The 21,568-nt window shown below is 34.1% G+C and overlaps 1 protein-coding gene across 16 annotated transcripts in view; it reads left to right on the top strand.

The window, feature by feature from the left end:
* C2CD6 (C2 calcium dependent domain containing 6) overlaps positions 1-21,568 on the top strand; it is a 127,470-nt gene that overhangs the window by 90,438 nt on the left and 15,464 nt on the right. For 11 of the 16 annotated variants that reach the window (XM_038585362.1, XM_038585361.1, XM_038585358.1 and 8 more), the window contains 3 exons: positions 8,230-8,304; positions 13,159-16,605; positions 19,497-19,967. In XM_038585362.1, the coding sequence (XP_038441290.1) occupies positions 8,230-8,304; positions 13,159-16,605; positions 19,497-19,844 (3,870 nt within the window). In that variant the 3' untranslated portion in view covers positions 19,845-19,967. Of the gene's footprint in view, positions 1-8,229; positions 8,305-13,158; positions 16,606-19,496; positions 19,968-20,780; positions 20,839-21,568 lie in introns of those variants that run through there. The other 5 variants (XR_005385227.1, XR_005385226.1, XR_005385228.1 and 2 more) reach the window with 3 other exon arrangements.

The raw sequence follows: 21,568 nt of genomic DNA, 5'->3' as shown, positions 1-21,568 counted from the left end.
TTTATATTTTTGGTTATAATCCAAGACGATATTATTTATTTAGGAACTCTTTCAGTATATCCTTTGTTTCTTTAACATGCCTCCATCCTTTTGTTTTTTGAGCACTTTCCTACTTTCTGTACTGTAAGATATTCCAGGCTTCTCTTGTAATTTTCTTACCCAAATCCTAGAATCAGTTTTTTCTACCAGGAGCTTTGGTTATTTATATTGGAGAATGATATTTTGAAACCAGGGTCTGGGAACTGGGTGTATGTGTTGCTATTGTGTCTAGGCAGCAGACAGTTAAATAATATATGTGTGTATACAAACCCATGTGTATACATATGTCTATACCTGTTTCTGTATATATATCTGTCTCTTTATATGTTTTGCTAATTATAAGTTTATATTGGTATCTCTGAATCTGTTCCAGAGTTTATTAACCCTCTTTTCTTGCTTTTGTCCAATGTAACTTCTCTTTCCCACAGTGAGAAACTTGGCTGTCATCATCCACTATTTACTTATTTATTCCATCCCAATATAAGTGCAAAGTAGTGTCAGAATTCCAAAATTAGACCATACCCATGAAGAACAAATTTACCTACTAGCACACAGTGTTTATGTACAGTTTACTTTGTCTTTATTACAATTTCCAGTCAAAACATTATTTTCCAAAGTTACTAAGGTTAGTTCCTTTTTTCTCTTACCCCTTTGAGTGAGGTTATATATTTTACATTTGTAATAGAGTTGGATTCATTTGTCAATGTCTGCATTACTTCTTGACTACCAACATTCTGTTTTTTATTGTTTTGAATTTACATATGTTAACGTTCATTCTTTGTGAAGTAGAGATCAATGGATTTTTGGCAAATGAATAATCATGTATTTTAATTAATTTTTTTAAAAAATTATCCATTGAAGTTTTTTCATTCCACTTGAGTCAGTTTTACAGATATTTTCCTATATGCTACTGGTGCTTTCCTAGACTGCTTATTATGATTAACTAGGCATCTGTACCTTAATCTTTCATCTGGTAGTTCATTGCTTATACAACCTATATATCAATTACATCACTTTAAGTGGCTGTAATGTTTTTATTTTAGTAATAGGCAATAATTTTTTTATAATTAAAGTATAAACATACAATGTTATATAAATTTCAGATGTACAACATATTGATTCAACAATTCTATACATTATTCAGTGCACATTATGGGTGTGGTCACCATCTATCACCACATAATGCCACTGTCATACCTTTAGCTCTATTTCTCATACTTCATCCTCAGCATGGGAATCTATATCTCATGACTCCCAATGACTTTATTTTACAACTGGAAATGTGTACCTCTTAGTCTCCCTTATCTATTTTGCCCATCCCCCCATCTGCCTCCCTTCCGGCAGCTACCAGTTTTCTGTATTTAAGAGTCTGGTTTTCTTTTTTTATTTGGTTGGGTTTTTTGTTTTGTTTTTGTTTTTTTTTAATTCCACATATAAGTGAAATCATATGTATTGTCTTTTTCTGACTCATTTCACTTAGCATGATACCCTATAAGTCCATTCATGTTGTCAAATGGCAAGATTTCATTATTTTTTATTATAATACCCAATACTTTTATTGCAAGTTCCTATATTACTATCTTAATATATGAATTCATTTAATCCCCATAGCAATCCTGTGAAGTAAATATTTTTAAATTATTTTGTGTGTGGTAAAGTTAAGTCATGGACTAGCTAACTGATTAGTCTGAGGATAATCAAGGTAAGCCTGGGTTTTGAACAGAGGCAGACTGCTCTGAAGTCTGTGCTGCAAACAACTAAATTCTACTATCTCTCGTCGTGAGCCTGCATAAAAATTATTTAATCAATGCCTATTAATAATACCTTTTGGGGAAAAAAAGAATGCCCTTTGTAGTTTTTTGTAGGTTTTAAGCTTTTATGTTTTCCCACATCACCACCACCCCTAGCTTTTTTAAAAAATTAAAACAATACCTACACAGTCCCCCCAAAATCAGTCTGCACAGAAGGGTATAAAATAAAAAGAAAAAGTCATCCTTCCCCACCCACAGCTACACTGTCTCCCTTACCCAAGACAACTGCTTTTAACAATTTGCCTTGTAATTCTTGTAAGTTTTATTATAGTTTTAAATTATGTAGTTCAAACTTTATTTATCAACTAATCAACTTCAGGTAGAATATGTTGATGTCACTCTGAAAGATGATTTAGAGCATTTATAATATTTCAAACCTTCTTTCTATAACTTCTGAGTTTTATTAGACATTATTTTTCTAATGGTTATTTGTAACGCTGTGATTAATATGTTTAAAATATTTCTTGGGGATCCCTGGGTGGCGCAGCAGTTTGGCGCCTGCCTTTGGCCCAGATCCCACATTTAATTTAAAAATTAAAAAAAAATATTTCTTGGCATGTGATGTGATGAGTACTGAGTGTTATACTATATGTTAGCAAATTGAATTTAAAAAATAAATTAAAAATTCTTGTCATATAAACCAATAGGCATTATCTACCAACTTCCTACTATGAAAGATGAAAAAGATTTTTTTTTAAGTTTCATTTTCCTATCCCTTCCATTTTCTTTTTGTTGTCATTGTTACTTATATATTATCATTTCTCTGTCAAGGTTTCTTTTTCTTTTTTTTTTTTTTCAAGGTTTCTAATACATTGTTATATTGCTCTAGTTAAATCGCCCATGCTTTGTTTATAGATTGGCTCTATTTTAAAATATAAGAAAAGTTAATTTATAAATAATAAATAATAAGTAATTAGTATAATAAGTATAATTCATAATAAAATTTAATATAATTTATATAAATATAATTTATAATAATTAGTACTTATAAATAACATAGTATTATAATTTAAATATAAATCTCTGCCAAACTAAATAATGTATGTAATAGATCCATGAAAAGTAAATGTCACATGTCTGCTTCTAGTAAAGATGGAGTTTAGAGGAATGTGATTTGTCTTTCTTCCTTTATCAATAAGAAAACCAGAAACAAAATTATGGAAAAGCAGTTTTTAGACATTGAGAAGATGATAGCATGGGACTGTAATTTCTTAAGAAAAGGACAAAGTCACACCAGTTTTCTGCACAGCAGCACCAGGAGAGAGAACCAAAACAGAGCTTGGAGGTCTCACTGAATTGAAGAGATTAAAGTTTGGTGCACAGAGGCAAATTTGTGGAGTACAGTACTGGAGTGGAAGGAAATGTAGAACACGAAATCTCCAGATAACTATGAAGGATGTCCCCTTTAGTCTTTGGGATTAATCTGAGTAGTGAAATAGTAGAGGCAAGAAAAAGAACCACTGAAAAAAAGTATTGGGTAGAACATTCTGGGAACTCACATAGCTAGAAATAAACCATTTTCCTATAGGCCAGAGAGAAACGCGTATGTGACAGCAAATAGAAGGCCCATCTTTGTTGAGAGACTAAGCCCTACATTAAAGGCTTTTGGACAATACCCCCTCACCACCAATAAGTTTCTCAGTATCTTAATATGTACTAGTACTTAATATGTACTAATAAAATACTAGATTAAAGAAGAAAGCAAGATCTAGAAACCAAAAGTAAGATCTAGAAAATTTATCATTCTCAGCATCCAATAAGAAATTATAGACATACCGAAAAAAGCAAGAAAATTTGACCCATAATGCAGGGGAAAATCAATTAATAGGAACAGACATAGAAATGACAGAGAAGATGGAACTAACAGAAAAGGATGTTTAAAGAACTATTAAAAATACATTCCATATATTCAAGATGGTAGAATAAACATGAGCATGATGAGGAAAGAAATGGAAGGTATAGATAGACAAAATGGAATTTTTAGAGATGAAAAAGGAAGTAATAGTAATATTAGATGCTAGCAAAATATCAGTAAACCTGAAGGGATAGAAGTTATAGAATAAAGCACAATGAGAAAAAAATTTTAAAAAAGGAAAGTGTAAGTAACTTGTATGAAAATATCAAGGGGTAAGACATACATGTAATTGGAGACTTACAGGGAGGCGAAACTAAAAAATGTATTTGAAGAAATTATGGCCAAAAGTTTTTCATATTTAATGAAACTATAAACCACAGAACAAGAAATTCAATGAACTCAAAGAGAATAGACCTAACAAAATTCTCAGACATATCATAATCACTTTGCTGAGAATCAGTAGTAAAGAGAAAACCTTAGGGGGAGGGAAGAAGAAGGCACATTTATTGTAGAGGAAGAAATATAACAGACTTTTTGTTAGAGATTATGCAAGGGAGAGGACTGTGTAATGCCATCTTTAATAGAAGGAAGAACCTAGAATTCTTTAACCAGTTATACTATTTTTCAAAACAGAAGTTAAAATACCCTTTCAGCAAACAAAAGCTGAGAATTCATTGCAAGAAGACCCCCACCATATTGAATAAATATTCAAGGAAAGTGATATAAACAAAATGGTAGAATAAACAGCTCCAAGTTTTTATTCCTCTGAAAAACATTGAAAAAGCATCCAGAAGCTATCTGAGCCAGCTTCATAGGAGCTCTGGAAAACAATCAAATTTTATGGCAACTAAGCAAATACCCAATGAAGAAAAGGCCATCTTCAAAATGATAGGAAATTTCATGGCATTTTTACTCTTGCTTTACTTCTTCCTAGGATAGCAGCACTCTTGGTCTTGAGCAGTGGCCCCCATGAGCCCAATTCCCAGTTACCTTGATTGAACTAGATAAAACATAGGAAGACCTTATGTGCAAATCATTATGTATGTATGTTTTAATCTTGCTGGGTCGATACAGGAAGGACTGACTAGTTCAGCTCTGTCTCACATAACTTGGAATTCAGGCAGGTCAGTTAGATCCTGTCAGCTGAGTCTGCCGTTTGTTTGTTTGTTTGTTTGTTTTCATGAGAGACAGAGAAAGAGAGGCAGAGACACAGGCAGAGGGAGAAGCAGGCTCCATGCAGGGAGTCCAATGTGGAACTTGATCCCGGAACCCCAGGATCATGACCTGAGACAAAGGCGGACGCTCAATCACTGAGCCACCCAGGCATCCCTCTATTTTAAGATAGTCTTTCAGGAGATTCTCCCAACAACTTCCAGTTATATGTAGTTGGCCAGAAACTCGTCACATAGTTACCCTTGTCTTCAACAGAGGCTGGAAAATGTAGGGTTTGTTTTTTTTTTTTTTTTTTCTTTTTTTAAGCAGGGAACATTTCTACCTAAATGCTAAAAAAATTTATGTTCCTAAGATAATATATATTGTGGGAAGTCAATGATCAGTCCCTGTCACAGAGAACAAGAGGCTAGTTAGGAGACTAACGTTTGGAAAAAGATCATAGTGGCTTGTGCTACAATTGTAGTGGGGTTGATGGGGGGATATAGCTGGACATTCGATATATTTTGAAGGCAGCAAACACAGGAGTTAATGCTGGATTAGATATGGTAAAGAGAAGGAGAGAAATAAAAAATGATATTTAGGTTATAAGCCAGTAGATGGTATAATCAATAACTGAGATGAGGAAAAATAGAGAAAGGCCAAGGTTCTATGGGTTTTAGAGAGAGGGAGGGGAACAGCATTAGTAATCCAGAATTCTCTTTTGTGATTTGTTAAATCTGAGATACCTATTACACAGCTAAGAGGAAATCATGATCTTTTTGATATCTTGAGATACTATTTTTTTGAAAATCTTAAGATATTTTTTTAATATCTCAAGATACTATTTGGAATGTTTTCCAAGGGTCACCTTCTCCTCACATTCCTCAGAAATAATCTCTATTTACTCTGGGGTTAATTCTGTTTGTTCTTATTGATTCTTCATTGCATGTATTGATTTTCCTCATGTATCTGGTAAACTTTGTTGGCTCATTTTATGTTTGTGAATGAAGGAATATATTGACTGTATAGTTATGCTTTGTGTGACAGGCAAGCTTCCCTGGAGGGTAAATGGGGATGGAAGAGGCTAGGCAGGATGGCTGGGGACTCAACAATATTTCCAAAGAACCCATGATTTTCTCTCCTAGATGGAACTTCCTTTTCTTTCTTTGTATACCCTTTTTGTTATCTGATGTGGAAATGTCATCGACAGCAAGGTCTATTCTGCTTCCCTATCAAGGCTCAAAACTCATAGGATCTCTACCTAGGCAGATGGCACATTTACTTTAGAAAGCAGGTTCTTTGATGTTCTGGGTAGATGACTGAGAAAGACAATGCTACCAGCAGCATATACTCTGGTATGCTGAAAAGGAGAAGATCCAGCTGTTCTGAATGCAGCTTTTTAATTAATGATAATTGTACCATCATCTGAAACTCTTTGATATGTTGTCCTTGAATTTTTTGCTTCTAAGATCCACCTGATTTCTGTCATTCAAGGCTCTAATTTTCTTGATGGGGGTTTCTATTCAATCAATCTCATCTGCTTTCATAATTTCTGAATTTTCTCAACTTTCTAAATCCTGGTGTCTCATCTTATTGATTTCCAGTATTACTATGGGATTTTTCTTTTTGAAATATTGTTTTCTGTTAATTCACTAGGACCTTGGGAGGTAGGAGAGAATAGAACCACATGTTTAGTCCATCATCTTGAAGCTTCTATATTGGTTTGTTTTACTGTCATTTTCTGACTTCCTGAGATAAATGCTTAAAGTATTTCTCTCTAGTGTAAATGTACTGGTTTTTTTTTTTAATTCATAAAGCACTTCATATTCTTTAAATAACAATACAGAGTTAAATGGCATAAAAGTTCTTGTCTAGAGATGTTAGCATTTTATGTCCTTTCACACATTCTTTTAAGCTTATATTAGGGAAGAGTTTTTATATCTTTTGTGCTTTTTACAAAAAAAGATAATATATATATTTTTACTGTTCTTCAGCTTCTTTGTCATATATATTTCATTTATAAATTTTCTACTAAATTTGTTTAAAATAATGGAATTTCAAATGTTGGAGTTCAAGCTGTTTTAGGGAAATTTGGAGAAATTCAAGCAAAGAAAAACAAAACAATCAAAAGAACAGATGTGGAAAAGTCTGAGGTGTATTTCAAGAATTCATAGACACATCTGTCTGAAGGGGAGAAATTATAGGGAATATTGAGAAACTTGTAGAAATAATTTAGTCAATGCGTTAAGACAAATAGCTGCAAAAGTGGGAAGCTGATGAAAATTTAAAGTCATGTTATTAACTGCTTAATATTAATGAACAGTTAAAGGTATTACTAATGGAAACATCATTCATTGAACTGCTATTTTAATTAACTTGATATATAATAAACCTCCTGCTGTCTAAAGGAGATAATATATTGGAAAGTAGTTTGTAGTACTAAGTACTCTCAAAGAGATGGTGTCAAGTTTTGTCTAGCTGAGTTGTCAGGGTGAATACACATTATGATGCTTCCAAAGAACCACTTTTAGTCGCTGCAGTCTTGATTGTATAGTGGAAGGAGTATCCAATGAAAATTTAAGATGCTTAGGATTTAGGCTACTAATCATCTGGATAACTTGGGGCAACAAACTTCAAGTTCAGATTCTTGTATGAAACAAGGAGTCAGATTGGATTATCTCTAAAGCATCTTTCATCTCCAAAAATTCAGTGGTTCTATGATTCTATAATTGTTCCTATAGACCTTAATCTAGAATCAAGTGTTTCCTTAGGCAGTGTAAGTACCCATTTAGCAATTACAGGTAAAGGAATCATTAAAAATGCTTTCTATCCCAAATGCCATTTATTTATTTATTTTTTAAAGGTAAGAAGGGGCAGAGGGAAAGGAAGAGAGAATCCTAAGCAGGCTCCACACCCAGCACATGAGCCTCATGCGGGGCTAGATCTCACGACCCTCAGATCATAACCTAAGTCAAAATCAAGAATTGGATGCTTAACCAACTGAACCACCCGGGGCCCCTAAATGCCAGTTATTATCTAATCCATTTTATAACCTTTTAAAATGAAATTATATTAATTCTCACAATTCTATTTTCTGCTTTTGTTTCTGCTTCAAGTTGCTGTGCGTTGTCTTGATTTTACAAACTCAGTAGGATGAATATTATAGTATCAAGGAAGCTAAGATGATATGTGTAAATGTATTATATATGTATAGATTTCTTTGATAATTGACAAAGTAAATTATAGTAGTTACGAGAAAAATATTTAGGTTTTAAGCTTTTTTATGTCTTTATACATTGAAAGAATAAAATTATCTTGGGAAATATCCTTGCATTATAAGCAGTCTAAAATTAAAACTTCTCTTTTTATAAGGTGATTTTTTCACCAGTGGAATACACTTTACCATCTTTCAGACCAGAATTTATAGAATTCAAACCAAAGTATCTGGTGAGTCCTGAATTATCCTATCCCAATAGCAATTATATTTAAATACTAGGCTTCTCTAATATTTTATATAATTTAATGGTTCCTAAACCATACTACCCATTATAAACACCTGGCTGTCTTTTAAAAAAATATCTGTTCTCAGGTCCTACCTCTGACCTGATGAATCTCAATCTGGAAGTGGAGCCTGGGAATCTGTATTTCTCAGAAAAACCCAGGGAATTCTTATGTTGTCATCTGGATATCAACATTTGAGGAACAGTTATAATAAATTGTATCCATTACAATGAAGTTTGAACAACTAAGTTGAAATAAACTAAAACAAATACTAAGCTGATTACTTCACATTTTGCTTTTTTTCAACAGGATAATATAGAAGTTGTATGAACAAACATTAGAATATGTTTGAAATATTTGAATAAACTTCATCCCAAAGGCTATTTCAGTGATAGACAAGTTCGATCCCAGAGCAACAAAACTGCCCATGGATATTACACTGAAATTTCCCTATAATCCAGAATTTTTTATACTACTCTCTTTTAGCCATTTATCAGGCATGTGTGATATTCATCAAAAAGTAAGATTCTACTGTGACATGCTAAGGAGTGGGTGAAACTCATCATCATTGTTAAAATTTGCAGACTTAAAAGCAGATGATCTATGCTCCCAAGTAAATCTTTAGAAAATATTTGTGATACTTGTAATAGAATATCTACTACTTGCTTTGCATTTAAATGTTTTTTTGGATTGCTACTAAAATGGTAAATATTTCTAGGATAGGACTTAAATCTTTTTTTTTTTAATTTATTTATTTTTTTAAAAATAAATTAATTTTTTATTGGTGTTCAGTTTACCAACATACAGAATAACACTCAGTGCTCATCCCATCAAGTGCCCCCCTCAGTGCCCGTCACCCATTCACCTCCACCCCCCGCCCTCTTCCCCTTCCACCACCCCTAGTTCGTTTCCCCGAGTTAGGAGTCTTTTTCTTCTCCCTTCCCTTATATTCCCTTTCACTGTTATTTATATTCCTCAAATGAATGAGAACATACACTGTTTGTCCTTCTCCGATTGACTTACTTCACTCAGCATAATACCCTCCAGTTCCATCCACGTTGAAGCAAATGGTGGGTATTTGTCGTTTCTAATGGCTGAGGAATATTCCATTGTATACATAAACCACATCTTCTTTATCCATTCATCTTTCAATGGACACTGAGGCTCCTTCCACAGTTTGGGTATTGTGGACATTGCTGCTAGAAACATTAGGGTGCAGGTGTCCCGGAGTTTCATTGCATCTGAATCTTTGGGGTAAATCCCCAACAGTGCAATTGCTGGATCGTAGGGCACGTCTATTTTTAATTCTTTGAGGAACCTCCACACAGTTTTCCAGAGTGGCTGCACCAGTCACATTCCCACCAACAGTGTAAGAGGGTTCCCTTTTCTCCTCATCCTCTCCAACATTTGTTGTTTCCTGCCTTGTTAATTTCCCCATTCTCACTGGTGTGAGGTGGTATCTCATTGTGGTTTTGATTTGTATTTCTCTGATAGCAAGTGATGCAGAGTATTTTCTCATGTGCATGTTGGCCATGTCTATGTCTTCCTCTGTGAGATTTCTCTTCATGTCTTTTGCCCATTTCATGATTGGATTGTTTGTTTCTTTGGTGTTGAGTTTAAGAAGTTCTTTATAGATCTTGGAAACTAGCCCTTTATCTGATACGTCATTTGCAAATATCTTCTCCCATTCTGTAGGTTGTCTTTTAGTTTTGTTGACTGTATCCTTTGCTGTGCAAAAGCTTCTTATCTTGATGAAGTCCCAATAGTTCATTTTTGCTTTTGTTTCTTTTGCCTTCGTGGATGTATCTTGCAAAAAGTTACCGTGGCTGAGTTAAAAAAGGGTGTTGCCTGTGTTCTCCTCTAGGATTTTGATGGAATCTTGTCTCACATTTAGATCTTTCATCCATTTTGAGTTTATCTTTGTGTATGGTGAAAGAGAGTGGTCTAGTTTCATTCTTCTGCATGTGGATGTCCAATTTTCCCAGCACCATTTATTGAAGAGACTTTCTTCCAATGGATAGTCTTTCCTCCTTTATCGAATATTAGTTGGCCATAAAGTTCAGGGTCCACTTCTGGGTTCTCTATTCTGTTCCATTGATCTATGTGTCTGTTTTTGTGCCAGTACCACACTGTCTTGACGACCACAGCTTTGTAGTACAACCTGAAATTTGGCATTGTGATGCCCCCAGATATGGTTTTCTTTTTTAAAATTCCCCTGGTTATTCGGGGTCTTTTCTGATTCCGCACAAATCTTAAAATAATTTGTTCTAACTCTCTGAAGAAAGTCCATGGTATTTTGATAGGGATTGCATTAAACGTGTAAATTGCCCTGGGTAACATTGACATTTTCACAATATTAATTCTGCCAATCCATGAGCATGGAATATTTTTCCATCTCTTTGTGTCTTCCTCAATTTCTTTCAGAAGTATTCTATAGTTTTGAGGGTATAGATCCTTTACCTCTTTGGTTAGGTTTATTCCTAGGTATCTTATGCTTTTGGGTGCAATTGTAAATGGGATTGACTCCTTAATTTCTCTTTCTTCAGTCTCATTGTTAGTGTATAGAAATGCCATTGATTTCTGGGCATTGATTTTGTATCCTGCCACGCTACCAAATTGCTATATGAGTTCTACCAATCTTGGGGTGGAGGCTTTTGGGTTTTCTATGTAGAGTATCATGTCATCGGCGAAGAGGGAGAGTTTGACTTCTTCTTTGCCAATTTGAATGCCTTTAATGTCTTTTTGTTGTCTGATTGCTGAGGCTAGGACTTCCAGTACTATGTTGAATAGCAGTGGTGAGAGTGGACATCCCTGTCTTGTTCCTGATCTTAAGGGAAAGGCTCCCAGTGCTTCCCCATTGAGAATGATATTTGCTGTGGGCTTTTTGTAGATGGCTTTTAAGATGCTGAGGAATGTTCCCTCTATCCCTACACTCTGAAGAGTTTTGATCAGGAATGGATGCTGTATTTTGTCAAATGCTTTCTCTGCATCTAATGAGAGGATCATATGGTTCTTGTTTTTTCTCTTGTTGATATGATGAATCACATTGATTGTTTTACGAGTGTTGAACCAGCCTTGTGTCCTGGGGATAAATCCTACTTGGTCATGGTGAATAATTTTCTTAATGTATTGTTGGATCCTATTGGCTAGTATCTTTTTTTTTTTTTTTTTTCCTATTGGCTAGTATCTTGTTGAGAATTTTTGCATCCATGTTCATCAGGGATATTGGTCTGTAATTCTCCTTTTTGGTGGGGTCTTTGTCTGGTTTTGGAATTAAGGTGATGCTGGCCTCATAGAACGAATTTGGAAGTACTCCATCTCTTTCTATCTTTCCAAACAGCTTTAGTAGAATAGGTATGATTTCTTCTTTAAACGTTTGATAGAATTCCCCTGGGAAGCCATCTGGCCCTGGACTCTTGTGTCTTGGGAGGTTTTTATGACTGCTTCAATTTCCTCCCTGGTTATTGGCCTGTTCAGGTTTTCTATTTCTTCCTGTTCCAGTTTTGGTAGTTTGTGGCTTTCCAGGAATGCGTCCATTTCTTCTAGATTGCCTAATTTATTGGCGTATAGCTGCTCATAATATGTTTTTAAAATCGTTTGTATTTCCTTGGTGTTGGTAGTGATCTCTCCTTTCTCATTCATGATTTTATTAATTTGAGTCTTCTCTCTCTTTTTAATAATGCTGGCTAATGGTTTATGTATCTTATTAATTCTTTCATGAACCAACTCCTGGTTTTGTTGATCTGTTCCACATTTTTTCTGGTCTCGATTTCCTTGAGTTCTGCTCGAATTTTAATTAAGTCTCTTCTTCTGTTGGGTGTAGGGTCCATCTGCTGTTTTTTCTCTAGCTCCTTTATGTGTAAGGTTAGCTTTTGTATTTGAGTTCTTTCCAGTTTTGAATGGATGCTTGTATTGCGATGTATTTCCCCCTTAGGACTGCTTTTGCTGCATCCCAAAGATTTTGAACGGTTGTATCTTCATTCTCATTAGTTTCCATGAATCTTTTTTAATTCTTCCTTAATTTCCTGGTTGACCCTTTCATCTTTTAGCAGGATGGTCCTTAACCTCCACGTGTTTGAGGTCCTTCCAAACTTCTTGTTGTGATTTAGTTCTAATTTCAAGGCATTATGGTCTGAGAATATGCAGGGGACGATCCCAATCTTTTGGTATCAGTTCAGACCCGATTTGTGACCCAGTATGTGGTCTATTCTGGAGAAAGTTCCATGTGCACTTGAGAAGAATGTGTATTCAGTTGAGTTTGGATATAAAGTTCTGTAGATATATGTGAAATCCATCTGGTCCAGTGTATCATTTAAAGCTCTCGTTTCTTTGGAGATGTTGTGCTTAGAAGACCTATCGAGGGTAGAAAGAGCTAGATTGAAGTCACCAAGTATAAGTGTATTATTATCTAAGTATTTCTTCACTTTGGTTATTAATTGGTTTAAATATAGGACTTAAATCTTGATGTTAGCTATTGTCTAAGTAAGTGCAGCTAACACTGGAAATTAAGTTCTTTTTAAAAAAAACTATGAATGCAGTTTAAGTATTTAAAATACTCTAGGTGGCAAAAAGCTCTCAGATACAAAATAGTATAGTATCAGAATTAGGAATTTTTAAATTTTGCCTTAAAATTTTCATTCCAATTTCAAATATTTTAAAATAATTAGTTTTCTCTTTGTAGACAGTAAGTAGATGAATAGATAATTTGACAGATTGCTCAAAGAAAATTAACTAGCAAATTTATTATAAATTCAAATAAATACTACAGAATTTTCTAACCTTTTGTTTTTAACATTACAGTTCCAGGAATTCAACTCTAAGAATGGTTTTGATCCTTTTCTAAGGAATATAAACCACAAAATGTCAGTCGGAAAAAGGAAAGAGCAAGATATGTACAAATGTAGAAATATTTTAAGTGCAGAGGTTATAGAGCATGAAGACCAAGATCCTCCTTACCCAACATATTCAAAAACTGCAAGACCTACTAATAAAACCTGGCCTCATGATCCTGGCATCACCACAGCAAAGACTTTAGACACAAAGACTAAGCTAAAGTTAGCCCATGATCCCGATTTCATCACAATAAAGACTTTAGACACTAAGAAAAAGTTAAAAGAAAGACTACCAAATGTATCTCTACCTAATTTTGAAGGAGAATCATCAATGACTGGAAATGTAAATACACGTCGCTTCTCAAAATCATTAAATCTTACTTCTCACCTAGAAAGTTTAAAACAATCAATTATGCTCAAGTCAATTTTAAGTAAAAATCTGCAAGACCTTTCAGATAAATTATTTTCTAAACCAGAGTCTTCTGTGGACACTGAAGCAAGAAAGGAAAGTCGTAGTTCTCCACTTCCGAGTGTTTATGATGAGCCACCAAGTAGTTTGGAAAACAAAGTATTTGAAAAAGTTAAAGATTTAAATAGCTGGGTTTCAGAAAAAGATATTTTAAGTTCAAAGTCTCTTTTAAGACAAATAATTAAAGATATTCCTGCAGATTCACTTTCAGAAGGTGGACCAAGAAATTCTCCAGTGGTAGAAAGGGCAGTTGTCTCTGAAAAACACTTGGAAGCTGGTGAGATTGATTTTCCAATAAAAAATGATTTCAAAAAGAATCATTCAAAAATTGAACTGTCTAGCTCTAAACCAGATGTAAGTGACAGTGCACATAATTATGTTATAAAGCAAATATTCACTGCACCTGTCTTCTCAGAGTTGGAAGTGGGAGTGAAAGAATTAAGTGAGACATCAGTAAATTTGCAGAATCAATTACCCACAGCTTGGGAGAGTATATCTTCAAATATTCTACTTCAATATGAAGAAAACAATGATGAAATAGAATTGCCACAGGCCAAATCTGTTATAAGCCAGATAATACAAGCATTTCCTATAGATAGACTTTTGGAATCTGGGATAATCAAAGTGATAGAATTAGATAAAGAATATCAGAAGAGATCTGTGATGGCTTCAGAGACCGTCTTTGCTGGAGAAGAGCCAAAGTATTCCACAGAGGATTATTTGGAAACCCAAAGCAGTACAGAACCTCTTTCAGAGCAGAATACACTCATCATTCCCAAAGAAACCACTTCTTTGAATAGAGTTGAATATGTGGATGAAGGTCAAAATTTATCCCTACAACATTCAAAATATCCGTCAGCACCAGATAAAAAAACAGATATGCCAAATAATAGTCAGAGGTTTGATAGAGAAGAAAATGATCTAAATTCTACTTTAGAAAATTTAACTAACTCATTAATGGGTAAACTTAATGATTCAGATGTAATAATGTTAAAATCCTTCTTAAAACATGTGTTTAATATTTTTTTCAAATATAATCAGTTTGATAGAAGACAACCAGAAAAAGAATTAGAAAGACTAATTCAGCATCCTGTTCCAAATAATACAGAAGACCTTGAAGAAATCAAAGAGAATTTTGATAAAGCAGATAAATTAGACAGAAAACCTATTTTGAGTCCAAAACTGCGTATATTTCTAGAAGAACTCTCAGAGTCAGAAATAAAAAATTTAAAATCTGAACTAAGTAAACATATCCAACATTACCTTGTAGAAAGACTTTCAGAATCTGGACACATCACCAAAGAAGACTTACCAAAAATCTATCAAAATCTGTATTTGATGAATGAGAAAGTGGAGCCAAAAGGGCAAAATATTTTTCTGGAAAAATATTCAGAAACTGTAAAAGAAATCATGTCTTTTGTAAATAATTTTAATCATCATTTCATAGATAAACATTTGGAAATAAAGCTAAGATCTTTTTTAAATGAAATTCTCCAAAACTATTTCCTAAAAAACCTTTCTGAAAGCAGTTTATTTAAAGAGACAGAATCTGAGACTGTCCACTCAAACATGTCTTCTCTAAGAACTAAAAGTGCCTCCATATCTTTTCATGAGTTAAGACAAGACATTTCAAGGGGGAGTTTTGGGAAAAGACTTGACTTAAAGATGAAATATCCTTTAAATAAATCTCTACAAAACTATCTTATAACTTTAACAGAAAATGAACTTTTAAATCTAAAAGCCAATTTAAGCAAACACCTCCAGAGCCTTTTTATAGAAAAACTTTCAAAGTCAGGACTACTCACAGAAAGACAATTAGAGGGGATCAACCAACATATAAATTTGATCAATTCTAGTACTATACCATTAAAATGTATAAAGCCAGATTTATCTTTTAGAAATGAAAATCAACTTATGGAAGAGAATTCAGAAAAGCAAAATAAATATTCAAAAATTATTCAAAAAACAACTTTACAAAAAGTTCCTAAAGATAGACTTACTGAAACGGAACTGACCAAAAAGGAAGAAAGGGAATATTTTTCCTTCCAGCATATTAAGGAAAATCCATCAATAATTGAGGAACAGAAAAGATACTATCCTGAAGAAGGAGCCCAAACCCTGAGATTAATTAAACTACAACCTTCTTTCATCAAAAATACCCAAGTGATTCCCTTAAATAAGTCATCAGAAAGACTTACAGATATAGTGCTTAAGAAACACAGGAAAGAATATGGTTTTATCCAGCTTCCTCGAGCAGAAAATTATGATTTTAAAACGGATATTCAAGACCCACATAGTTGGAGTGGCAAATCAAAAACAAGTCAGTCAAATGTTTGCTTTGAAAGGACACTAAAAACAAAGCCCCTTGAAAAAAAAGAGCATAATATGTGTAAGTTGATAGCACAGGAAAAACCTGAAGCTGTACTGTCACTTTATCCAAGAATTCCTAATTGCAAAATGCCAAGTGAAAATGAAGACTATGTATACAAATACACTTTTCCTTCCAGGCAGAGTAGCACTTTAACTCATTTCAATTTAGAGGCTGGGGAGAAATCAAAGTTAGAAGACCAGTATATTCGGAGATTGAAAGGAAATAATAATAATAATAAAAAACAACATTTAGTAACATTTGCACAATACAAAAAAATACATACTCTTTCTGTAAGAGAAGATGGAATTTGTGATGAAAAATATGCCAAGTTCCCTGAATCACAGTCTTTAAAATACAAAATTGTGGAAGCTCAGAAAAACTCAAAACCATCCCTCTTCCCAGAAGTATTAAAGACAGAAAATCTAAAGCCCAAGGTCCGAAAAGAAAGAGACCGTGTCAACAAACAAAAGAAGTCATTTAGCAAGATACTACCAACCACACTGCCCACCACAAGAATTCTAAGGAAATCTGTTCCAAGAACATTGCTTCACTGGACTGCAAGAAGAACTATACATGTAATACTGTTTTTCTAAGTCTTCTAGTTTTGTATTTAGCAAAGTTTGTAAATAATGTACTTTAGGGTATATATGTCTGTATGCAAGTATGTGTGTAACCTTTGTTGCCCCAAGATATACGGACTGTCAAATTTTTAAAAATTCTTCTGACATTCAAATTCACCTCACCCAATTCAAAACGCAGTCACAAAGTCAGGGGACTGGTAACACATTTAGTGCCTTTGTGTAAAATAGATAAAGGCCACTCCCTCTGGAGCACGAATTAGAAAAAGACACCCTGCTTCTTCTGAGCAGACACTGTAGACTGAGACACCCTGGAGCAAGAGCACATTGCTCTGTCCATGGAAAACTGATTTCAGCCACAACTCACCCCTCAGCCAGGGGCTCCATGCAGGCACAACCGATACAATTATTGGCAGTGGCTGTATACTATGGAAACATAGCTGGGATTTTGTTTTCATGCAGATATAAATATATAATTCTCAGATTGCTAAGTTATATTTGTTTCAGTAAACAAAGATATGTGCCAGTTATTCTGATAAGCATTAGATATGCAATTTTTTCAAATTTATATATATGCATTTATAATCTACTGGACTATGGATGAAAAAATTTTAATTTAACTTCTATTACCATTGCCCCTCTGGTATATCATGTGCTAAGAAACTTGGAATTCAAACCTATTTATAATATTAACATAAAACAATTAGGAAGGTAAACCTGCTGCCAGACTTTATGCGAACCATTCTAAAGCAAAGTTAAAATCTAGGAATGGAAGGACTTACTTTAATTTTCTGGACTACTGCTCTTCTCCGTTAGTGTATATAAATAGGTATGACCCACAACTGAGAGAACTCGTAAATCCCAAAATAGTATTACATTGATAGTTTGATGTGCATAATCCTTTGAATGAGAAAATAGGTCTAATTTAGAACAGTTGCTTTTTTTTTTTTTTCTTAGAACAGTTGCTTTGAATTTGCTTTCATAGTAAAGCAAATTTAGCTTTAGTAAGCAGTAAAATTAGTAGCAGGGGAAATATTATCAATGCAGCTTATACTCTTAACTTTGGATTTCTCTTTCCTATTAAATTTGGTAATTTAGTATTGACTGTGTGTGTACACACTTAGTGGATACGTGTGTGTATCAACTATGACAAGGAAGTAGAAGATGGGCTCATAGTTTTGGGAAAGGAAAGACTTTCTGAAGTTCCTTTACACAAATTGAATCTTTAATATCATTTTTCCAAACAAAACAATAAGTAGTGTTTATATCATATAATATGAGATCATATAGGATCTCAGAAACTTTATCCTAAGAGTGGGCAGGAGAGATGGAGTTATCTTTATTTTTCTCTGTTAAACCAGCAGTCCCTAAACTTTCCTCTCCAGTAGAGTTGAGAAAATTGAGTGGTAGGAGAGCATTTTTTTCAGATCATTGGAAAGACTTGCTCATCTGATTCTTTTCTAAAATCCAAGAATCTCCCAAAGGAGTCAAAATAGAAGATCAGAAATTGAATTGTAGGACCATCCAGAAAAGTAACCAGTTGTGTGGGTCTGCATGCCCTTCGGCTGGTACTCCAGCAATCAGTTATTTCATCTGTAAAGCAAGAATTATATATTACCAAAGTAGCAGAAATTCCCTTAAATGTGGCTTACCTAATTGTTCCACATACATAAGAGGGGAAGAGGAAGAATGTTTCCTTGCCTTCTTCAAATCCAGGCAAAAATAAAGTAGGTAGAATTTGTTTTTAGACTCTTTATACCCCTTTTTTTGTAAATCTTTCTTGCTGCACTAATTTTTAGTCCTGTACAACCTCTGTCTACCCTCCAATTCTATTAATTCATTCTCACCTTCTCTCTAAATCAGGATAGCTTATTGCTTTGGTGTGGTCATCTCTGCAAAGAGTTAAGGGACAAGATGCTCAGACTGCATGGGAAACTAGTTCATACTAGCGTAGGAATGACTAATAGCTCCATACCTTGTTAGGGATAATTGTAGGTTATTATATGTTTATTATAAAAGAGAGTCATATTATGTAAATTTTTTAAAAAGAAAAGGAAAACAAAGCCCATAATCCTATCACCCTAACCCAATGATAATTTTAAAAAAATAATTTTGGTGTATATCTTTCTAGTTATTTTCCTAAATGTTTTACTTCTTTACTCAGAATGTACATAAAAATTTTTATTACTTTAAACAATATAACTATGTCCTTGGATGCCAGGATCTCTATGTGTGCGTGAAGGTGCATTAAAGAAGATGTTTATTAACTTTTAAAGAATGAAACTCTGGATGATATAACATATCAGTTCATGATTTATATTTGGGGTTGGAGAAAATATATTTTGGAGAAGAATTATAGAATAGGCTAACTGCCTTGGTCTAGGAGTCTGATTCCTAAGGACAGCTCCCCTAAATTTTTCTGGTTTCCAGCTTCGTATCTTCTATCGCTTCTAAAATACAAGATCCTTTGAAACATTGGCCTTTTTTTTTTTTAAAGCATGGTTTCTTTTTTCTTTTTCTTTTCTTTTTTTTTAATTCATTCATGAGAGACAGAGAGAGAGAGGCAGAGACACAGGCAGAGGGAGAAGTAGGCTCCATGCAGGAAGCCTGACGAGGGACTCAATCCCAGTCTTCCAGGATCACACCCTGGGCTGAAGGTGGTGCTAAAGCGCTGAGACACCTTGGCTGCCCCAAAAGCATGGTTTCTGTAATAGGATCTAATAGGAGGCATTGGGTTTAGGATCTGAATTTGGGGACTGCCTATAAAATATTTGTTGCCTTTGTTTTTTCTCTTTAACTGTTGATATTACAAACTTCAGTTCTTGGAAATTTGAATGTATTTTTAAGAAAACTAACTCACCAACCTGAATTTTTATTTTAATATTTAGGATTGTTCGGATAGATTTGAGGATATACCTGTGACCCCATTTAAGCATGCTGAACAAGCAAAATCAAGAACAAAGCTTTTAGGAAAAAGCTCAGATGATAGCCATAATCAGTTAAAACACTTCACAAGACCGAATACTGCTCCAGAGGTTAACAAACGGCGAGAGAGCTACAATGGAAAATGTACAAGTCCTCGAATGGTTTCAGCAGGCTTAGTGTACGTCAATGATGCAATCCCAAATTATGAAATCCATAAAATGCGGCAAAAAAAAAGATTAAGAGAGAATATTGAAAAGTGTTCGCTCATTTGTGATATTATCCAAATGTTAAAAGTTCAGAACGATATATAAGGCCAACAGTCAATTTCTCCAATTAACAAAATGGTTTGGAGATATGTCCTTTTGTGTGATAGAAATCAACCAAATTTCATCTTGTTAGAACCATTTTGTTTAAATTAAAATGAAAAAGAAGCACTTTTGATGTAAATGTGTTTTTGTTTATGAACCTTAGGGAACAGACCAAGAAATACATATTCAGTTCATATTTGTTAAGTTTTATTTTCCAGCTTTTCTCTCTTTTTACTGTATAACAATATCCTATCAGTTGATAGTCCTCTGATTTCCCAAATCTTTGTTAGTCTCTAAATTATTTCTGTCTACCCAGTGTTCAGGGTCTTTATTTGCAGTTATTTATGTTTAGCCTTTTTTTATGAATATACTTATTTTTGGCTCTAAGTATATTTCCAGATTCAACAGTATGTAATTTTCTGGGCTTAGGGAACATCCACTAATTTTAATATCATCTGCTATTACAACTTTTGCACTATAAATAAATATAAGAACAGATTTAATACTATTTCCTGAGGCACCTCCTATGGTGAACCGACTCTTCTAATTTACTCAGAAAACTATGAAAGGACCTCTTTAATAGCATGAAACTTAGGAAATCACATTAAACTGTAGAAACAGGGACGCCAGGGTGGCTCAGCAGTTTAGCACCTGCCTTCATGCCCAGGGCGTGATCCCAGGGTTCTGGGTTCGAGTCCCACATCAGGTTCCCTGCATGGAGCCTGCTTCTCCCTCTGCCTGTGTCTCTGCCTCTCTTTCTCTCTCTGTGTCTCTCATTAATAAATAAATAAAAATTTTAAACTGTAGAAACTGCATAAAAATTAGCAAGATCAACATAGGATTTATTTTTATTTATTATTTGAGAGAGACTTCTGAGAATTGGTTCTACCCCCCTCTTTTTTTAAATTCAAGTATAATTAACATGCAGTTTTATATTAGTTTCAGGTATACAATATAGTGATTCAACAATTCTATACATTACTAAGTGTCCATCAAGGTAAGTGTACCTTTAATCCCCTTCACCTGTTTCACCCATCCCCTGACCTACCTCCCCTCTAGTTACATTTGTTCTCTATATTTAAGAGTCTGGTTTTTTTGTCTTTTTTTTTTGTTCATTTGTTTTTAAAATTCTACATGAGTGAAATCATATGGTATTTGTCTCTCTGACTTATTTCCCTTAGCATTATACCTTGTAGATCCATTCATCTTGTGGCAAGTAGCAATATTTCTTTCTTTTTTTATTGCTGAGTAATATTCCTATGTGTGTGTGTGATGTCTATCCATTCATCTAGCAATGCACACTTGAGCTGCTGCCATATCTTGACTATTGTAAATAATGCTCTAATAAACATAAGGATGCATATATCTTTTCATATTAGTGTTTTTGTATCCTTTGGGTAAATATCCAATAGTAGAATTACTGGATCATATGGTAATTCTATTTTTAATTTTTTGAAAAACTGCCAGACTGTTTTCCACAGTGGCTGCATCGGTTTGTATTCCGGCAAACAGTGCATGAGGGGTATTTTTGCTCCACATCCTCACTAACACTTGTTATTTCTTATGTTTTTTATTTTATCCATTCTGACAGGTGTTAGGTAATTTCTCATTGTGGTTTTGATTTGCACTTCCCTGATGATGAGGGATGTCAAACATCTTTTCACGTGTGTATCTTCTTTGGAAAAAGGTCTATTCATCTCCTCTGCCCATTTTTAAATTGGATTATT

Source organism: Canis lupus, chromosome 37, assembly GCF_011100685.1.
Source record: "Canis lupus familiaris isolate Mischka breed German Shepherd chromosome 37, alternate assembly UU_Cfam_GSD_1.0, whole genome shotgun sequence".
Classification (NCBI taxonomy): domain Eukaryota; kingdom Metazoa; phylum Chordata; class Mammalia; order Carnivora; family Canidae; genus Canis; species Canis lupus.
This window is presented reverse-complemented; position numbering and strand designations above follow the sequence as displayed.